The sequence below is a fragment of the Cervus elaphus genome, chromosome 30, assembly GCF_910594005.1.
Source record: "Cervus elaphus chromosome 30, mCerEla1.1, whole genome shotgun sequence".
Lineage (NCBI taxonomy): Eukaryota > Metazoa > Chordata > Mammalia > Artiodactyla > Cervidae > Cervus > Cervus elaphus.
The window spans coordinates 14,428,893-14,447,446 of record NC_057844.1 but is presented as its reverse complement, the minus strand read 5'-3'; the positions used below and the strand labels follow the sequence as shown (position 1 = coordinate 14,447,446).

Here is an 18,554-nt window from a genome sequence, read left to right as displayed (position 1 = left end):
AAAATAAAATAAGATTCCTTTACTAAATATGAATCACCCTCTATCTGTTCATCTGGAGTGTGTGTGTGTGTGTATATATGTATGTGTGTGAATATGGATGTGTGTGTATGTATATATTAACAATACATAATATATAAACAATAATACACACACATACACAGTGTATAAGGATGTCTCTGGTATTCCTCTAGTGGAAGGAACATAGTAGCCGCTGTGTATTTGTCAAATAAATGAGTAAGTATCTGAACCTTTTAGTCTTAATTTTCCTCCTGATTTTTAGAATCCAGACTCTACTCTTACTTGGAAAATGTAGGATATTTTTGTTTTCTTTATTTTTACAAAAATTCTTATTGAAGTGTAATTAATTTATAATGTTGTGTTCACTTCTAGGATATTTTTCATAAATTATGTTTTCAGAGGGTAGAAAAATACAAAAATGAAAGACTTTTCAAGTTTAGAAAACAAGCCCAGCGCTTTCAGCAGTAGGATTGATTTATGTTGTAATAACTGACATACAACTTCCGGTTCCAATTAATCACCTCCAAACTTGCTTTTTTCCCACCTCTAAGCCGTACAACAGAGATCTGCTCCAGTAACTGTTTGCAAACAGGCAAGTCTATTTGCTTTCTTTTGAAATGAACTTTATCACTTACTTACAGGGGGAACCTCCTGTCCCCTACCTCACCCCCATACTCCTAAATCAAATTCAAATGGATTTCTAGCAGCCTTCCCCAACACAGACACTTACCCCCACACCCCCCAGGAACAGGTCCTCTTTTGTTGAAAGGATGGAAATAGTCTAGTTTTCACCATAATCAAATATGTTATAGTAAACCTAAAGTGAAATTGGTTTTGAACTGCAGCAGAACAAGAATTGACCTATTGCTACTACTACCTTGGGAACAATATCTTACATCATGATTGCTTTTAAAAGTAATTTCACCCGTCATCCACATCCTGACCATAACTCAGCAGATTCTATGTCAGAAAACTGATATTTCTGTATGCCGTTACCAATAAAAGAATAAGGAAATGAACTGGAGGCCAAACAGGTAACAGTTTTTTTGAGCCAGTCTTGAGAAAGAGAAATCTGGGTTTGGTGGGAGAATGCAGTTGCGTCATATTTCAAAGGATCCCCAGAAGAGATCTTCTAAAACTGAGCTCACCACGTCGGTAGTGAGAGGGTGAACCACTCTTTGTTTCTTGGGTGGCTTTGCAGTGCCATGCAGTTAGATGAGGAAAGAGAAGCTAAGTGATGATGGAGCCATTAGTTGCAGGAAAGCTCACAAGGTCAAGTTGTGGCCCTTAGTGGCTCACTTGGTGAAGAAGCTGCCTGCAATGCGGGAGACCCGGCTTAGATGCCTGTGTTGGGAAGATCCCCTGGAGAAGGGAGTGGCAACCCACTCCAGTATTCTGGCCTGGAGGATTCCGTGGACAGAGGAGCCTGGCGGGCTACAGTCCATGGGGTCTCAAAGAGTTGGACACGACTGAGCGACTGGCACACACATATACACGGGATGGACCTTGCTATGCCTTTGGAGAGGAACCAGAGTGAAAACCAAGACCTTGCCTTGGCATGACTTGAGCTCGGCGGTTTTTCATTTGCAGACGATGGCAAGTTTTCGGAGGCCATCACAGTGCTGCTGTCCTGGATCGAGCGAGGAGAGGTGAACCGGCGCTCCGCAAACCACTTCTACTCCATGGTGCAGTCGGCCAACAGCCACGTGCGCCGGCTGATGAACGAGAAGGCCACCCACGAGCAGGAGATGGAGGAGGCCAAGGAGAATTTCAAAAACGCCTTAACCGGGATCCTCACTCAATGTAAGTAGGACTTTTGGGGGCCATCTCTCTTTGTCGCGATGTTGCCTTTTCTTATGTACTCATTTTTTTTTTTCCATTTGGGGGTAAGTAGTCCCATAGTTTCCCATCTTACTTCATACTGAATGGCCAAACCTCATAGCCAGTTTCATGTTCTGTGGCATCTTGGAGGAACACGGACCCCGCCCTGAGAGCTTACTTCTCAAGGTGAGCAACGTTTCTGTAGCTTTTCCGCAGAACACCCCGTCCGGGCCCCAGGGCGGGGTGGACAGATGCTCCCATGCCTGCTGGACCCTCTGCAGGGCAGCCACCCTCCCCCGTGGGCTGGGCACACTGACCCCACGGCCTCCCTGCGCTGACAGAAGCAGCCCCAGAACACACCGTCACTCGTTATCCTTGGGCTCTGCTTAGGAGGAAGGTCAGACAGACTCCTTCTGAGCATCCTTTTTATGTGAGGTGAGCCTTGGCTGTGAACACGGGCGACTCAGGAGCAGAGAGCTTTCCGCACTATTATTTTTTTTTTGGTCCTTTCTTCGTTGAAAAAGCAAATTGCCTTCACCGCTTAATGCCGGTGATTGTTCCCGTCTGGATCCTAAATTGATGAAAGGGTGTAAACAGGGCTTTCTCACAGAACAGTCGTTAGGGTAATTACCCAGGGCTCTATTCAAAAAAAGGACGGATTTTTTTTTTTTTATGGGCGCTCTGTCTGCATCTGTGGCCGCGTGCATCACAGCTGCTGATGTGCCCTCGCCTGGTAAAAGCCACTGAATGGCACTGTGACAATGCCACGCTCCATTCCACACCAGGTGCAAGGTCCCACACGGGCCGGCGACACATGCAATTTACCTACTCATTCTGAGCATAAGTACTATTTGCAGTGATACACTATGCCAAAATACCCATCACCTCTTTCATCGTTATAAACTCCAGCAATAATGTGTCCGATAGGATGGAAAGAGAAAAGGGGAAGAAAAACCAGAAGCCTCGCTGTAAATGCGTTTTATTTGACTTTGTTGTCAAAAGACCATTTTTGCTGCAGCGTCAAATAACTCCCAAACGTAAACTGATAAGTGACCAGATATCCAGCATGACACCAACCTAGGACACCTGTCTTTATAGGAACCATAGAACTGGTATATCTCATAGAGGTCACCGTCAGACCACCTTCCCTAGATCCCCTGATGGTGAGCAGTGACCTTTTACCCGACTGTGTATGCCCAGCAGTTCTGAAGTTTGGGGAACTAGAGCTAGGATAAAAACACTGACACTCAGACCACCCTGTAAAGAAGAGAAACAGAGAATGGATTTAGTAGGTGGAGGAGGAGTAGGGTGGACTGGTAGCAGAGAGTGGGAAAGGCCACACCAATTCTAATAATACAGTTTCTGCAAAGTTGTGGCAAGAAGCCAGCTACTCACATAGTAGAATGATCACCAATTACCCTTTGCTTACTAGCATCAGTTTTAAATAAATCCTCATTCCTGTGTAGTTTACCGTCCCACTGGGTAGGGAAGATTCGATCCTTGACTCTCACAAGGAATATAGGAAGGCGTTAGAATAGGGGAGGGTTTTCGTTTTTTCAGGCAGTATCTTTTGCAAGAAGCCCCTGTTAAAAACAAGCATGCGATCATGTGGCTGAGTGAACAGGACATGTCCAACCTTACACAGGTAGAAGCGGGCTGAGGTGTGAGACCATTGAGAGACAGACAGAGGGGGAGTGGGGATACCAACACCAGCTTGTTACTCCTGATCGAGGCTGAACTGGATCATAGGACTGAGATCTGCAGCCGTGGTGGGCTTCCTGATGCTGACCTGGGGGTTGAGCTTCCGGCCACAGGCTTCTTCCCGCGGAGCCTGTATCTGTATGTGCCACATCACATGTGAAGAAGCTGACGAGAATGAGTACAGGTGACCCTCGAGTGATGTACAAGGGTTCGGGGTGCAGAGCCTCTGTGTGATGAAAAATCCGAGTGTAACTTTACAGCCGGGCCTCCCTGTCAGGGGTTCTCTATCCGAGCATGGATCATGTAGTATTGTAGTAGGGTATATGTGAGTGGACCCTCACAGCTCAAACCTGTGTTAGTCAAGGGTCCACTGTATTCTGTCGAGGAAGGCGGGTTTACTTTCTCCCTCCCTGAAAAGGAGAGAATGAAGGACCAGAGCATAGCCAGGGGTTTTGGAGGAAGATCCCGCCTCATGGAAATCATAGGAATGGAGATCACCATCATAGACACTGCTTAGGCCCCTCACCTGTACAATATCAAAAGTTCAATTCTTGCTTTTAATCTTCAAACCTGCCCCTCTTTGGGTTTTTCCTTCCCATTTTACTAATTCTCAGATTCAGATCCTGTTGAGTACTTTTCACACCCACCATCCCCCACCACCAAAGCCCATCTAGGCTATCAGGAAATCCCATTGTTTCAACATTCAAACCGGCTCACTTTTCTTCATTTTCACTGTAGCCATTCAAGTGCAGGCTGCTTGAATGATGATGGTGTCCACCTGGGAGTAAGAGAAACCCCCGACCAAAAATTGATCTTAACAAATGGAGAGTTTTCGTTTTATGCACAGTGAAACCCAGATTTGTTGGCACTGGTCGGGTAGTTGAAGACCGCCAGGCCTGAGGTTTCTGTGACGTTATTAGTTTTCTTAGATAAGAGGGCTGCTGTTGCTCCTGCCATCACTTCTTTTTTTACAAGCTGGAATCACAGAAGAAAAAGGAGAGGAGAGAAGGGCTGCACCTTTAAAGCAGAAAAGCAGAACTTGCCAAAAAGTCCCCAACAGGCTTCCATTTATGTCTTGTTGTGCAGAATTATTACATGTAGCCATGCCAAGCTATTTATGCAAGGAAAATGGGAAATAGACTCTTGACTGGACCTGTTGCCCTCCAGAATAAAACTGGAGTTCAAGCAAGGAAGGAGCGAAGAATGGCTACAGGCAGACATTTTGCAGTTTCTGCCATGTGTGATTCTTCCCTTTCCACCTTACTCCAGCTCAATCTATTTTTCACACATCATCTGACATAATTCAGAGCACATCTTCTCCGCTGAAATCCCTTGAGTAGATTCCCACTGCACTTAAAATAACATTCATCTTCTCAAGCCTCAAACTCACTGTGCTTGCCTCTTCTGCGTCAGCTTTCGCTCGACTCACGAGGCGTCATCTCCATTGGCCTTTTTCCTGCTGAGCCCATGAAAGCTACCTCCCATCTCTGAGCCTCTACACATCCGTTCCCTCTGTCTGATGTTCTCGTCCTTGCAGTCTGCAATCTTGAATCCTTCACATCCTTTCAGTCCTGGCTCTAAGGCCATCCTATCAGAGAGGCCTTCCTGCTCTCCCCTCTCCTAACAGGCTTGCCATTCATATTTCATCAGTCCCTCAAAGCACTTATGCAAATGGGTGCATGCTAAGTCACTTCAGTCGTGTCTGACTCTTTGCGACCCCATGGACTGTAGCCTGCCAGGCTCCTCTGCCCATGGGATTCACCAGGCAAGAAGACTGGAGTGGGTTGCCATGCCCTCCTCCAGGGGGATCTTCCCGACCCAGCGATGGAGCCTGCATCTCTGATGTCTCCTATGTTGGCGGTTGGGTTCTTTACCACTAGCGCCACCTGGGAAGCCCATCCAAATGGGTATAATTTAACAAATTGTCTGGTTATGATTATTATTATAAACGTCACAAAGGAAAAGACATGTGTCTGTCAGTCACCGATCTATATCAGGTGCCTGGGATGTGGAAATATGCAAGAAATATTCCATGGGTGAGTGAGTGAGTGAATGAGAACAATGGGAGGAAGTAAGCCTGAAACAGTGAACTGACATTCCCAGGAACCTCCTAGAAGAGTCTGTCATCAGTGTTAGTCCTGTCTGTAGAGTTTGCACCTTGCATGTGTAATCAAACAAATTGAATAAAGAGCTCGCCAGCTATGCTTTTGATGGAGATTGCTATATTTTACCAGACTTGGTCACAGAGGATATAAGGAGAGTTGAGGCAGCAAAATAAACACCAAAGTTCACATTGACATCTCCCACTTGTCACTGTCGGACAGCCTGTGCGCTCCCCATCTCCCTGTTACTATTTGAGAGGTTCCTCCTTAACCCTGTAATTTGATCCTGGAAGTATTTTAGCAGCCAACAGAGACAGTGAAAAGCCCAGGTGAACCTGACGGCCCTCAGGGCTGTCCAAGCGCTCCACGCCCCATCCGGAAGGCCCGAGAGGCCTTCGAGTGAATCCTCGATAGCCAGGACCCTTGAGGGCTACTTGAAGATGGCAGATCCTTTCAGTGTGAGCCTCAGCTGGAGTTAAACCTCTGAGATAGAACAGGAACATTGAGATAGAACTGAACAACCAGAATTTTCCAGTCATTTCTATGTGCTTTTACAAAGATGACAATTCCCCAGATGCAAAAGGGATCCAAATTCTAACATGAAATTTGTCATGAAAATGTTAGCAGTAACCTGGCTAACATGGTAGGTATGTGTACATGTCCTCCTTCTTTGAATTTTGAAATAGATCTCGTTTCAGATCTGGTGGAGTTAATGTTTGTCTGTCTCCACCACATTTTCTGCTTCCCCAGCTGGCTTCAGGCTGAGTTTGGTATCCATAGAGCTGCCTCTAAGGTAATAGCTACTGAAGTCCACAGCAGTCTTCATACTTGTCAAATTTTCCAAAAGCAGAACCAGTCAAACCCCCCATTTATCGGCTTTAATATTCCTGGCAGACACCTCAAGAATCACATTTGGCTTTCTCCTTTAGAATTAGATGAAGATTGTAAAGCACTAAGATTCAGCAATGACATCTCAGCTTTCACTCTGCAAAGTGGCTGGAAAAATTCTGGTTATTTGGCAGTGTCTTCCTCCCACTTAAAAGATCCCCACAGTTGTCCTAGCATTCCATGGGAGCCTCTCCATTAGAAAGCCAAATCGCAGGGGAGTTGTTCATAGGTAGTTCATAGTTGTTCATAGGAAGCAGGTCTATTGCTGAACTAACTTATTACAGTAAGTGGAGTTGGCCTGGCATTGAAGGCGGTGTCCACCTAACAACTTCCAGGAAAATTCAGGTACATTACAAAGGCCAAGTGCAGTAAAAGTGTGGATGCCTATATAGATTTTGTTGAATAGGGAAGGGGAAATTCCATAGAATTTCAGTCCATTAAGCTGGGTTGAATGCATGTATCTCCGTGCTTTGCTGATCACATTTGTCCTTGTTTTCATATTTGAACAAATAGCATTTCTCAAAGGGGAAAAAAATCAAGAGCCATGAATAATAATGTAAAGTTGTGATTTATTTCAAGGTCTGCATCAGAGGCCAGCAGTTACCTTCTAGCTTTGTTGGTATTCAGTTCTGCCAACATTTATTTAAGTTCTGACTTTCTTCCTATCTCTGACCTTCACCCCAGGGTGGGCTAAGTAACTATAATCCAATGGGCATTGTTTCCATCTGGGCCCTGGTGTAGAGTGTCAAAGGGTGGCAGCTAAACCCAACCAAGAGTCTGGGGAGTACGGCATCCACTCCTATTTTGGATCATTTTCCACCCCTGACCATGAATGTGCAGTTTTCAGAGATGTTTAGATGAGAGCCTCCTTTATCCTGCTGGGGCCCCTGGGTCTTTCCCTTCTTTTCAAGGCCAGCTGGATAGATTCTCATTTACTAGATATAAAGAAAGGGAAAAAAGCAATTCAGTACAGGTGAATCATCTCATCCTTATGTCATTTTATTCTCACATCATCCTTTTTTCTTTATGTCATCTCTTAACCTGCCCATTGGGCAGAAACTGCTCCTGGTTTCCCAACTGAGAGACTTCCAGGTTTTGATCTTCTTCGCTTTTTAAACATTAATACCTCAGAGGAAACTCCCCATAGGCCTGCCTGCGTTCAGTTTTTCAGTTACGAGCAAAGCTTGTCATTTCAAAGCTCAGAGAGAAACTGTTTATAAAGTTGAGGAAGCATGTTCTACAGCCCTCAATTATTAATATGCGTGCCAAGATGATCAATTGTGCATGCCTTGTTACAACACACACACACGTCTGATGAAAATTTAAACACTCCATGATCATGCCACTCTGGGACTTTCCCAGCACACTTCTCAGCGAGAGAGGAGACGGGGAAGGGAGGAAGGTGGGGAAAAGGCAAACAGGAAGCAGATGGTGGTGGAGAAGGGCTTAGTGATACTAAGAATATGTGCTATTGTGGAGGGCTTCCCTGGTCACTCAGTGGTGAAGAATCTGCCTGTAATGCAGGAGAACTCTGCTCCATGGTATGTGGCAGCCAGGGTGGGAGGGGAGTGTGGGGGAGAATGGATACATGTGTACATATGGCTGAGTCCCTTGGCCTTTCAGCTGAAACTATCACAACATTGCTAATTGGCTCTGTGTAGGTGCTTAATTGCCCAGTTGTGTCTGACTCTTGGCGACCCCTTGGACTGTAGCCCCCCAGGCTCCTTTGTCCATGGGATTCTCGAGGCAAGAATACTAGAGTGGGTTGCCATGCCCTCCTCCAGGGGATCTTCCCAACCCAGAAATCAAACCCAGGTTTCCCACATTGCAGGTGGAATCTTTACCATACGAGCCACCAGGGAAGCCCAAGAATACTGGAGTGGGTAGCCTATCCCTTCTTCAGGGGATCTTCCCGACTCAGGAATCAAACCGGGGTCTCTCCTGCATTGCAGGAGGATTCTTTACTAACTGAGCTACCCGGGAAGCCCCCAACTGGCTCTACCCCAATAAAAAAATAAAGTTAAAAAAATAAAGAGTACATGCCGTAAATATTAATGAGCAGAACAGAAAAGTAGAAATTGTTGAGTGTCAGACCTGGAGGAGACTTCAGACACTTGTCAGCCCAAACCTTCTCATTTTAGAGAAGAGGAGACTGAGGTTCTGAGAGCAGACCTCTTGGGCCCCCACCATTTAGCAATCTGTGGGTAGCTTAGAAACCAAGACTCTTGGTTTCTCAGATAGTTCACTTTCTTCGTGTGATGCGTGTTTATGAAAGCTGAAAATGATCAGAGGAGGATGTTATAAATATGAATTTATAGTTTGCAGGTGGGGGTAAAGAAGCGTGCTGGCATCACACCAAATAGAAATGCTACATCATGGTTAGAAAAGGAAGTCTTTGCCTCTAGTGCAACCCTCTTGCTCACCTCCACACTTGGACCTCCTCCCTGTCTCTCGTCCGATAAGAACCGAAGCTCCTATCACACCTCCTCCATGCACTTTTCCTGTCTTTTCTACACATAACCACCACCCTCTCTCCTCCCTTCTGTGGCGCTTGTCGATACTGTCCACTTGAGCATGCGATGGTTTTCTAAGAATCAGGTTCTGGGGGTTTGATTTTTACCTCTAGCACGATTTTAGGCTAACCAAAGACAGAGTCCATCTGCTGTTCTCTTTTCCCACCTCACCGTACCCCTTTCAGACGTGATTCTTGCAAGCACCTCAGTACACGTGTTGGTTGTTGATCAGAGATGGTAGACGAAACTGAAATTGCAGTGGAGCCTGTTAACCTAAAACTCATTCTCAATGGTGGATTTTGAGGTAAGCCATGATCTCATCTGACTTTGCTCTAATGAAATACACAGAGTGTACGTTAGTTGAGCATCTTGTAGAAGTAGTATTATAGCACTGTTATTGTTTTAACCTGCTGATTGAAAAGGTTAGAACCATCATGCAAATTTGCTTTGTACCTTTATGATAGGAAATGGCATCAACCTTATCTTAGATTTCAAAAACAGTGAAAAAACTTTCAACCAGGCACCAGGAGATCCTGATTCTAGTCCCAGCTTGATCATAAGTTAGGCAGGTGACTTTAGGAAAGACCTTGAAGCTCCTTGAGTCTTGTTTTATCATCTCTGTGGGGAAAGTGTTTGACCAGATGATCCCGTAGGATTGTCTCTTCCCACTCTGAAAATCCAGCTGTCTTTATCATGTCAACAGGCTTCCCAGGTGATCCAGTGCTAAAGAATTCTCCTGCCAATGCAGTAGACGGGGGAGGAGGGTCCAATCCCTGGGCCAGGAAGATCCCCTGGAGTAGGAAATGGCAACCCACCCCAGTATTCTTGCCTGGGAAGCCCTGTGGACAGCAGAGGCTGGCGGACTACAGTCCACGGCGCCACGAAGTTGGGCACAAGTGACCACGCAGGTGTGCATGTGTTGTATCAACAGCTTCGGCCCGGAATGTCCCTGAATGTCTGCACACAGCCAGCACCGCCAGGACGCAGCCAGGATGTCAGTGGCTCCTGAGCTGATCACAGAACAGGGGATCGCAGGGTGCCCCCGACCCGTGCCATCCCGACTCTGCCCAGCTGCGGGGTTACAGCTCCAGGTGGCACTGTGAGTTTTAAGCCGCGTTTGCCCCCTGAGATCATGTGTGACTGTGGACCGGCCAAAATTCATATCAGAGAGGCTGCACCTTGCATCTCCTCTGGCACGCTCTCATCTGTTTTCGTGACTGAGATCGTAAAAGCCTCCGGCATCTGAATGAGTGATGACACCCATCCACGATATTTACTGAGTCCCTATTAAGTGCCAGGTAGCGCCGAGGGCTGCAGTGAAATGTGAGGGGTGTCTGATCTCCCTCTAAACCTCGACCCCCTCTTTCAGGCAGATTGGCGTCCTCGTCCACATTTCTCCCGCCTAAAAGGCTTTCTCTGAAATCATTTCCTCCTCTGGAACTTCTGAGCCAAGCTTTTCACTTTTTTTTTTTTTCCACCAAGGGAAATTTGGCTCCTGTGTCCCCTGCTTTCGGAAAAAAAAGACTTTTATGAAGTGTTAAGATGTTTCCCACGTTTGTGGTCATCGTCGCTATTGTGCCTCCTTGGGAAGGAAGTTCCCCGTGACTGCCTTAGCGACTCGCCAGGTTTTCTGCTTCTCCTCAAAAGTACACAGATGGCTGTATTTGCCAGTGCTGTCAGAGCTGCAAACATACGTTTCATTAAAAAAAAAAACTCTTTGCTCTAGGGGAGAAAATATCCAGAGACAATATCTTTTGTAATAACTTCCCAGTCAAGGATGAGCACAGTTTTCAGTTTCATAGGACAGCAAAGCGGATAGCAGACGGTTCTGAAACTTGGCAGAACTGAGTTGAGCCTTTTTGGTATGGCCTCCATCTGTCTGTCTGTCTGTCTTTCTATGCGTGCTCGGTCATGTCTGGCTTTGTGACCCCCATGTAGCCCACCAGGCTCATCTGTCCACAGGATTCTCCAGGCAAGAACACTGGAATGGGTTGCCATTTTCCTTCTCCAGGAGGGGTCTTCCTTGACCCAGGGATAGAATCCAGGTCTCCTGCTTCTCCTGCATTGGCAGGCGGATTTTTAACCACTGCACCACCCGAGAAGCCATACCTGTACCTGTATACATGATTGGTTAAGTAATACACAGCTTCCCTGGTAGCTCAGACAGTAAAGCATCTGCCTGCAATGAGGGAGACCTGGGTTCCATCCCTGGGTCGGGAAGATCCCCTGGAGAAGGAAATGGCAACCCACTCCAGTACTCCTGCCTGGAAAATTCCATGGATGGAGGAGCCTGGTAGGCTACAGTCCATGGTATTGCAAAGAGTTGGACACGACTGAGCAACTTCACTTCACTGAAGTAATACACTATAATATTGGCATTTCTTTTAAAATGTAAGGATAGCAAAAGATGAGAGAGAAGTTAAGTCTCACACTCTGGAACAATGAAGAATTTTAGAGGGCTAGATTTGAAGAATTGACATACAAATGTTGCGTGAAACACAGAAGTTCAGGAAGTATTATGTATAACTCTCAGGCGCTCAGGATGAAAGCCTTTCCCGCATTGATCCGAGCCCAGTTGCAGGGTCTGGGGAAGAAGCCACTGCCCAGGGCAAGGGGGAGGGGAAGAGGAGGAGAAATCGGGGGGCTCCTGTGAGGAAACAGTCTCTGAGCTCCTTTGGAAAGAATCACACATTTAAAAGAAATATCTTTCACCAAAGACCTTTTAAAGCCATGGAACTTGCACATTAGATCTGAGGGAAAGTGAGGGGTCAGGAAAGTTCCTTGAAGGCCGAGATGACGTGTCCTTAACTTTCTGTGCAACTGAGAAGACAGTGCAGGTTAGTATGTGTGCTCAAAGAAAGGACACCGTCCCGTGAGGCTGGTGAGAGCGTGGCCACGGACGGCGGGAGAGCTCTGCTGGAGGAGCTAGGCGGCTCAGGTGGGCCGGCCCCGCTCTAGCAGGTCGGCATGTGAGCCGGGAAGCCATTTGTCCCTTTGCAAGAAGTTTGCGGGCCTCTGTGTGGTGGGACGGCAGTGGTAGGAAGGATGCGCGGGGCTGACTGGTCCACCTCTCTTGACCAAGGGATTCAAACTGGGGGAGGTTTCTGCAGGCCGCGTGGCTGCTGAGAGGTGGAGCTGCGGTCTCAGCCACGCGGGCTTGCTGGCCCTCCCCGCCCTCCCAGGGTACCCCGAAGCCCTCTGCCACTCCTAGACCCCTAAAAGCTCGCACCCAGCCCCACCTTGAGCTTTCCCGGTCGAGGCATTTATTCAACAACAGTGATAAAACAGAAGTAGGACAGATTTTCTTAATAGATGAAAGCACGTACTGAGGACGCACAAGAGGGATCAGTTGCAGTCTGGCAGACAGGTGAGAGCAGGGGCCCTCTTTGCAGACTCCGAGACTGTTCCTTAGTGTCTTTCAGTTTTCTCAGTATGCTTTTGGAGAGGGCTCAGTGCAGCTTCTTGCCCCTTCATTATTGTTGTTCAGTCATGTCCGACTCTTTGCGACCCCATGGACTGCAGCACACCAGGCCTCCCTGTCCTTCACCGTCTCCCGGAGCTTGCTCAAACTCATGTCCATTGAGTCGGTGATGCCATCCAATCATCTCATCCTCTGTCATCCCCTTCTGCCTTCAATCTTTCCCAGCATCAGAGACTTTTCTAATGACTTAGCTTTTCACATCAGGTAGCTGAAGTATTGGAGTTTCAGCTTCAGCATCAGTCCTTCCAATGAACACCCAGGACTGACCTCCTTTAGGATGGACTGGTTGGATCTCCTTGCAGTCCAAGGGACTCTCACGAATCTTCTCTAGCACCACAGTTCAAAAGCATCAGTTCTTCAGCACTCAGCTTTCTTTACAGTCCAACTCTCACATCTATGCATGACTACAGGAAAAACCATAGCTTTGACTAGATGGACCTTTGTCAGCAAAGAAATGTCCCTGCTTTTTAATATGCTGTCTAGGTTGGTCATAGCTTTTCTTCCAAGGAGCAAGCGTCTTAATTTCATGGCTGTAGTCACCATCTGCAGTGATTCTGGAGCCCAAGAAAATAAAGTCTGTCACTGTTTCCGTTGTTTCCCCATCCATTTGCCATGAAGTGATGGGACTGGATGCCATGACCTTCATTGTTTGAATGTTGAGTTTGACGCCAGCTTTTTCACTCTCCTCTTTCACTTTCATCAAGAGGCTCTTAAGTTCTTCTTTGCTTTCTGCCATAAGGGTGGTGCCATCTGCATATCTGAGATTATTGATATTTCGCCTGGCAATCTTGATTCCAGCTTGTGCTTCATCCAGCCCAGCATTTTGCATGATGTACTTGCATATAAGTTAAATAAGCAGGGTGACAATATCCAGCCTTGGCATACTCCTTTCCCAATTTGGAACCAGTCCGTTGTTCCATGTCCAGTTCTAACTGTTGCTTCTTGACCTGCATAGAGGTCTCTCAGCAGGCAGGTACAGTGGTCTAGTATTCCCATCTCTTTAAGAATTTTCCACATTTTGTTGTGATTCACACAGTCAAAGGCTTTATCAGAGTAAATGAAGCAGAAGTAGATGTTTTCCCTGAATTCTCTTGATTTTTCTGTGATCCAATGGATGTTGGCAATTTGATCGCTGATTCCTCTGCCTTTTCTAAATCCAGCTTGAACATCTGGATTTTCTCAGTTCACATACTGTTGAAGCCTCGCTTGGAGAATTTTGAGCATTACTTCACTAGCGTGTGAGATGAGTGTAGTTGTGTGGTAGTTTGAACATTCTTTGGCATTGCCGTTCTTTGGGATTGGAATGAAAACTGACCTTTTCCAGTCCTGTGGCAACCGCTGAGTTTTCCAAATTTGCTGGCATATTGAGTGCAGCACTTTAACAGCATCATCTTTTAGGATTGGAAATAGCTGGAATCCAGATCAGCTGGAATTCCATCACTTCCTATAGTTTTGTTCTGGTGATGCTTCCTAAGCCCTGCTTGACTTCGTACTCCAGAATGTCTAGCTCTAAGTGTGTGATCACACCATCGTGGTTATCTGGGTCATTAAGCTCTTTTTTGTATAGTTCTGTGTGTTCTTGCCACCTCTTCTGCTTCTGTTAGAGCCATACATTTCTGTCCTTTATTGTGCATAAATGCAAATATTTGGCTTCTTTGTGTTAGAAAATTCTACTTACTTAAAGCTTTTCTCCAGCTGTTGTTAAAGTCGTTCCTACCTCCTTTAAGGTTTTCTGCCACCTCCTTTCCAGCAGTTTTCATGCTGGGATTCCTTGGGGCTGTGAGGACCAGCACCATCTTTGGCATTTTTTTTTTTTTTGTCTTCAGTGCCTTGTAAAAGGTCTAGCACTCCCCAGTGTTCATAAGACTTGGGCTCATAGTAGAGATCCACATACAAATGGTTTTAAATGCATGATGTGAAGTGGCCCAGATGCTATTTCCATTCCCAACTTTACCACTTGCCAAGTATGTGACTGGAAATGACTCCTCTCTGTGAATCTCAGTTTCCTTATCAGTGAAACAGTCATAACAATAACTCTTGCCTCAGAGAGTTATGGTTGTTCATCTCTCAGTCATATCCAACTCTTTGCAACCCCATGGACTGCAGCACACCAGGCTTTTCTATACTTCACTATCTCCCAGAGTCTGCTCAGACTCAGGTCCATTGAGTCAATGATGCCATCCAACCACCTCATCCTCTGCCGCCCCCTTCTCTTCCTGCCCTCAGTCTTTACCAGCATCAGAGTCTTTTCCAGTGAGTTGGCTCCTCACATCAGGTGGCTAAAGTTTTGGAGCTTCAGCATCAGTCCTTCCAGTGAATATTCAGGCTTAATTTCCTTTAGGATGGACTGGTTGGATCTCCTTGCAGTCCAAGGGACTCTCAAGAGTCTTCTCCAACACCACAGTTTGAAAGCATCAATTCTTCGGTGCTCAGCCTTCTCTATGGTCCAACTCTCACATCCATACATGACTACTGGGAAAACCATAGCATTCAATATATGGAGAGTTTTTGGGAAATTTACATGAGATAATATTAAAATCAGAGATTCTCAAACTTTTATTACGTGTGAGTATGATCTGGAGATCTTAGAAAAGAGCGTCTGCTGGACTGGTTGCCAAAGGCAGAGGGTGGAGGTGCAGGAAAGTGGTGAAGGCAGTCTAAAGGCACAGACTTCTAGTTATAAATAATTCCCAGGGATGAAATGTACAGCATGGCAGCGATAGTTAACAATACTGTATTGCATACTTGAAAGTTGCTAAGACAGTAAATCTTAAATATTTTTCATCACAAGAAAAAAATATGGTACCCAGGTGAGATGATAGATGTTAAATAACCTTGGGGTAATCATTTCACAATATGTACCTATAGCAAATCATTATGTTGTACATCTTAAATTTACACAATGTCTATTACATCTCAATAAAACTGGGAAAATGTTTTCAGAAGAATAATTTGCTGGACCCCACCCCTAGAGTTTCCAATCAGTAAGTGTAGGGGCTCCTTGCATTTTAATAAGTTTTCAAGTGACGGTTATGGTACTGGTACAGGATCCACATTTTGAAAACCGCTGTTTAAAAAATCATCAAGTGTAGTATCTGCCCAATTAAGTCTAAGTAACTAGAAATAGCCAACAACTGTTGCCTGATTTTCCTAGCACTGCTCATGGAGGTGATGGTGACCCAGAGGAAAGCAGGGTCACATGTTGAAGGTCACAAAGAAGAAGGGACACCCGGAAACTGTCTCTCTCCCCTTCCTGATGAATGATAGACCAACCAACTACTGATAGAAGGGCCGTTTTGATGAGTCTGTAGGCTTCTTTCTGTGATTCATAATGGACACTGCAAATGTAGATAGATTTAGAGCATTGGTCATCATGTCCTTCAAACCTTTTCTCATTGATCAGGAATGACAAAATTTAAACACTTGATTACAAGCTGTTGACATGGGATAGGAAAAGAATCTGAAAACCACTTAGTGGGCAGAAAATTGGAATGAAACTTGGCGATAGCACTCAAAAATTAAAAATTCAGATACTCTTATCTTTTCCCCACTGCTAAGAATCTCTTGTATAGATATTTAGGTAAGAATGTGTCGGAAGATAGATCTGAGGATGTCCACTGAGGCCTTGATAATTATGCACGGAAGGCTAGATTTCCAAACACGACCCTGTGGAATTCTCCAGGCAAGAATACTGGAGTGGGATGCCATTCCCTTCTCCAGGGGATCTTCCCAATCCAGGGGTCGAACCCAGGTCTCCTGCATTGCAGGCAGATTCTTTACCAGCTGAGCCACCAGGGAAACTCAGATATAGCCAGTGTATATAACAGCACTTCTATGTAAGTTTAAAAGGTTACACATAGAAAAAGACAGTGTGTACCCTGCGTATAACATTTTCTCTGGAGGGACAGGCTCTTTAACAGTTTAAAGGGAGACACTGAACCTGCTGAGCAGCCCAGAGAGCTCAGCCCCGTGCTCTGTGATGACCTGGAGGAGGAGGATGGAGGGAGCTTCAAGCAGGAGTGTGTATATGTGTACATGTGATTGATTCATTCTGTCATACAGCGGAAACTAACACAATATTGTAAAGCAATTATCCTCCAGTTAAAAAATACAAGTAAAGAAATAAAAAGAGACACTGGGTGGGAAGTAGTCAGGATGGGAAGGTAGACTTTGACTTTTCAATTCATTACTTTTTTCGTGTATACATATATTACTTTCATTTAGTCCAAAGGGATAATATAGACAGGGTGATTTATTGGATCTTAAAAAGCCTAATGAGTGCTACATATTGTAAGGAACCATTAAAATTATAGTAGTCTCTTGGATTTTTGTTACGTTATTTCCCTCAATGTTTGAATAGATGCATTAAATAAAGGCATCTACAGTTCTCTGAAATGTATTGGGATTTATACAAAGGCTAAAAGTCACTGTCCAATATCCTATCATTTATTTGAACAGTGTCACCATTTCCTGCTTGCTTAAAATTTGCTAAAAGCAACCCGTTTTTGTTTTCCTTTTCTTTTTTTTTTTTCTTTACAATTTGATCAGCATGTATTTCTTCCTAGCCCCATCCCATTCCACTCCAAAATCGGATTTTTTACCTCATCCAGACAGGAAGTTCAAAACCGGGGCACCTGCTGGTGATGTTTTGGCCTCAGGTGGCTCAGATGGTAAAGAATCTGCGTACAGAGCAGGAGACGTAAGAGAGATGAGTTTGATCCCTGGGTCGGGCAGATCCCCTGGAGAAGGAAATGTCAACCCACTCCAGTGTTCTTTCCTGGGAAATCCCATGGACAGGGGCGCCTGGCAGGCTATGGTCCGTAGGGTCGCAGAGAGTCAGACATGACTGAAGTGGCCTAGCATGCACCCACACTGCAGAAGACCCAAATTTGATCCCTGGGTCGGGAAGATCCCCTGGAGGAGGGCATGGCAACCCACTCCAGTATTCTTGCCTGGAGAATCCCATGGACAGAGGAGCCTGGAGGGCTACAGTCCATGGGGTCCCAAAGTGTGGGACACAACTGAGCGACTAACACTTTCACTTTTTCACTTTTTAACAAGGCTGTCATGGATTTCCCAGGGTTACACAGCATCATTCACTTGACTCATCTCAAGACAGAAGCCCAGAAGGCCGTTTTTCCTCCTCGACTTGAAATTCCAGCCCATGCCTCCTTAATGTATGGGTTTGGCCGAGTTAATTCTGTTTCCTGGGCTTCCCGCCAGACTGACTGGCTCCTGAGCTGAGGACCCAGAACCAGAGCAAGGGTGTAGGAATCTCTGGGAGCTGCTGTAGCAGCCTCCCCTGTGGTATTGGACACTGGCTGCTCCTCCCCCTGGCTTTGTCTCACTCCTCTGGGCACCCCAGAAGCCCTGGATCACTTACACCATTCTCTGCTATAATTCTTCAGTCCAAGGCCAAGGCTCGTCCACCCCACCCCAGCTCTTAGCATTTAATAACGGCACTGATGGGCCACAGTGGGGAAACTCCCCTCTTTCACGCGTTCCATGCCTTTGAAAACCTCTCAGAGCCGTTCACAGAGAATTCGGGAAAATGTTAGCCCTTAAAGGGAAATAAAATTTCCTCTGAACCCCACAGAGTTTAAGGTTCTATCAGGAACTTAGATAAGTTTTAAGAACAAACATTCTGCCTGGAAGATTTGTTTGAGGTGCTCTATGTAAGCAGGCCGACTGCCTATGAGGACTTCATCAATTTTTCCAGGTATCGGCCTTTCCAAGTGGTGCAGTCAGAATCCGCCTGCAATGCAGGAGAGCTGGGTTTGATCCCTGGGTTGGGAAGATCCCCTGGAGAAGGCAATGGCAACCCGCTCCAGTATTCTTGCCTGGAGAGTCCCATGGACAGAGGAGCCTGGTGGGCTACAGTCCACGGGGCCCTAAGAGTCAGACGCAGATGGTGATTAAACCACCACCACCAAATGGATGGGAGGTTCTGTCGCAGCTGTTTGGCGGGAAGAGAAGATGCAGGAGGTTCACAGACTCAGATGTAAGCTCAGGAGGATGTGGAGGAGAAGG

The 18,554-nt window shown here is 45.9% G+C and overlaps 1 protein-coding gene across 1 annotated transcript in view; it reads left to right on the top strand.

The window, feature by feature from the left end:
- Positions 1-18,554, top strand: part of ENOX1 (ecto-NOX disulfide-thiol exchanger 1) — a 477,511-nt gene that overhangs the window by 314,097 nt on the left and 144,860 nt on the right. The window contains exon 8 of the mRNA XM_043891694.1: positions 1,609-1,821. Within this exon, the coding sequence (XP_043747629.1) occupies positions 1,609-1,821 (213 nt within the window). The remainder of the gene's footprint in view (positions 1-1,608; positions 1,822-18,554) is intronic.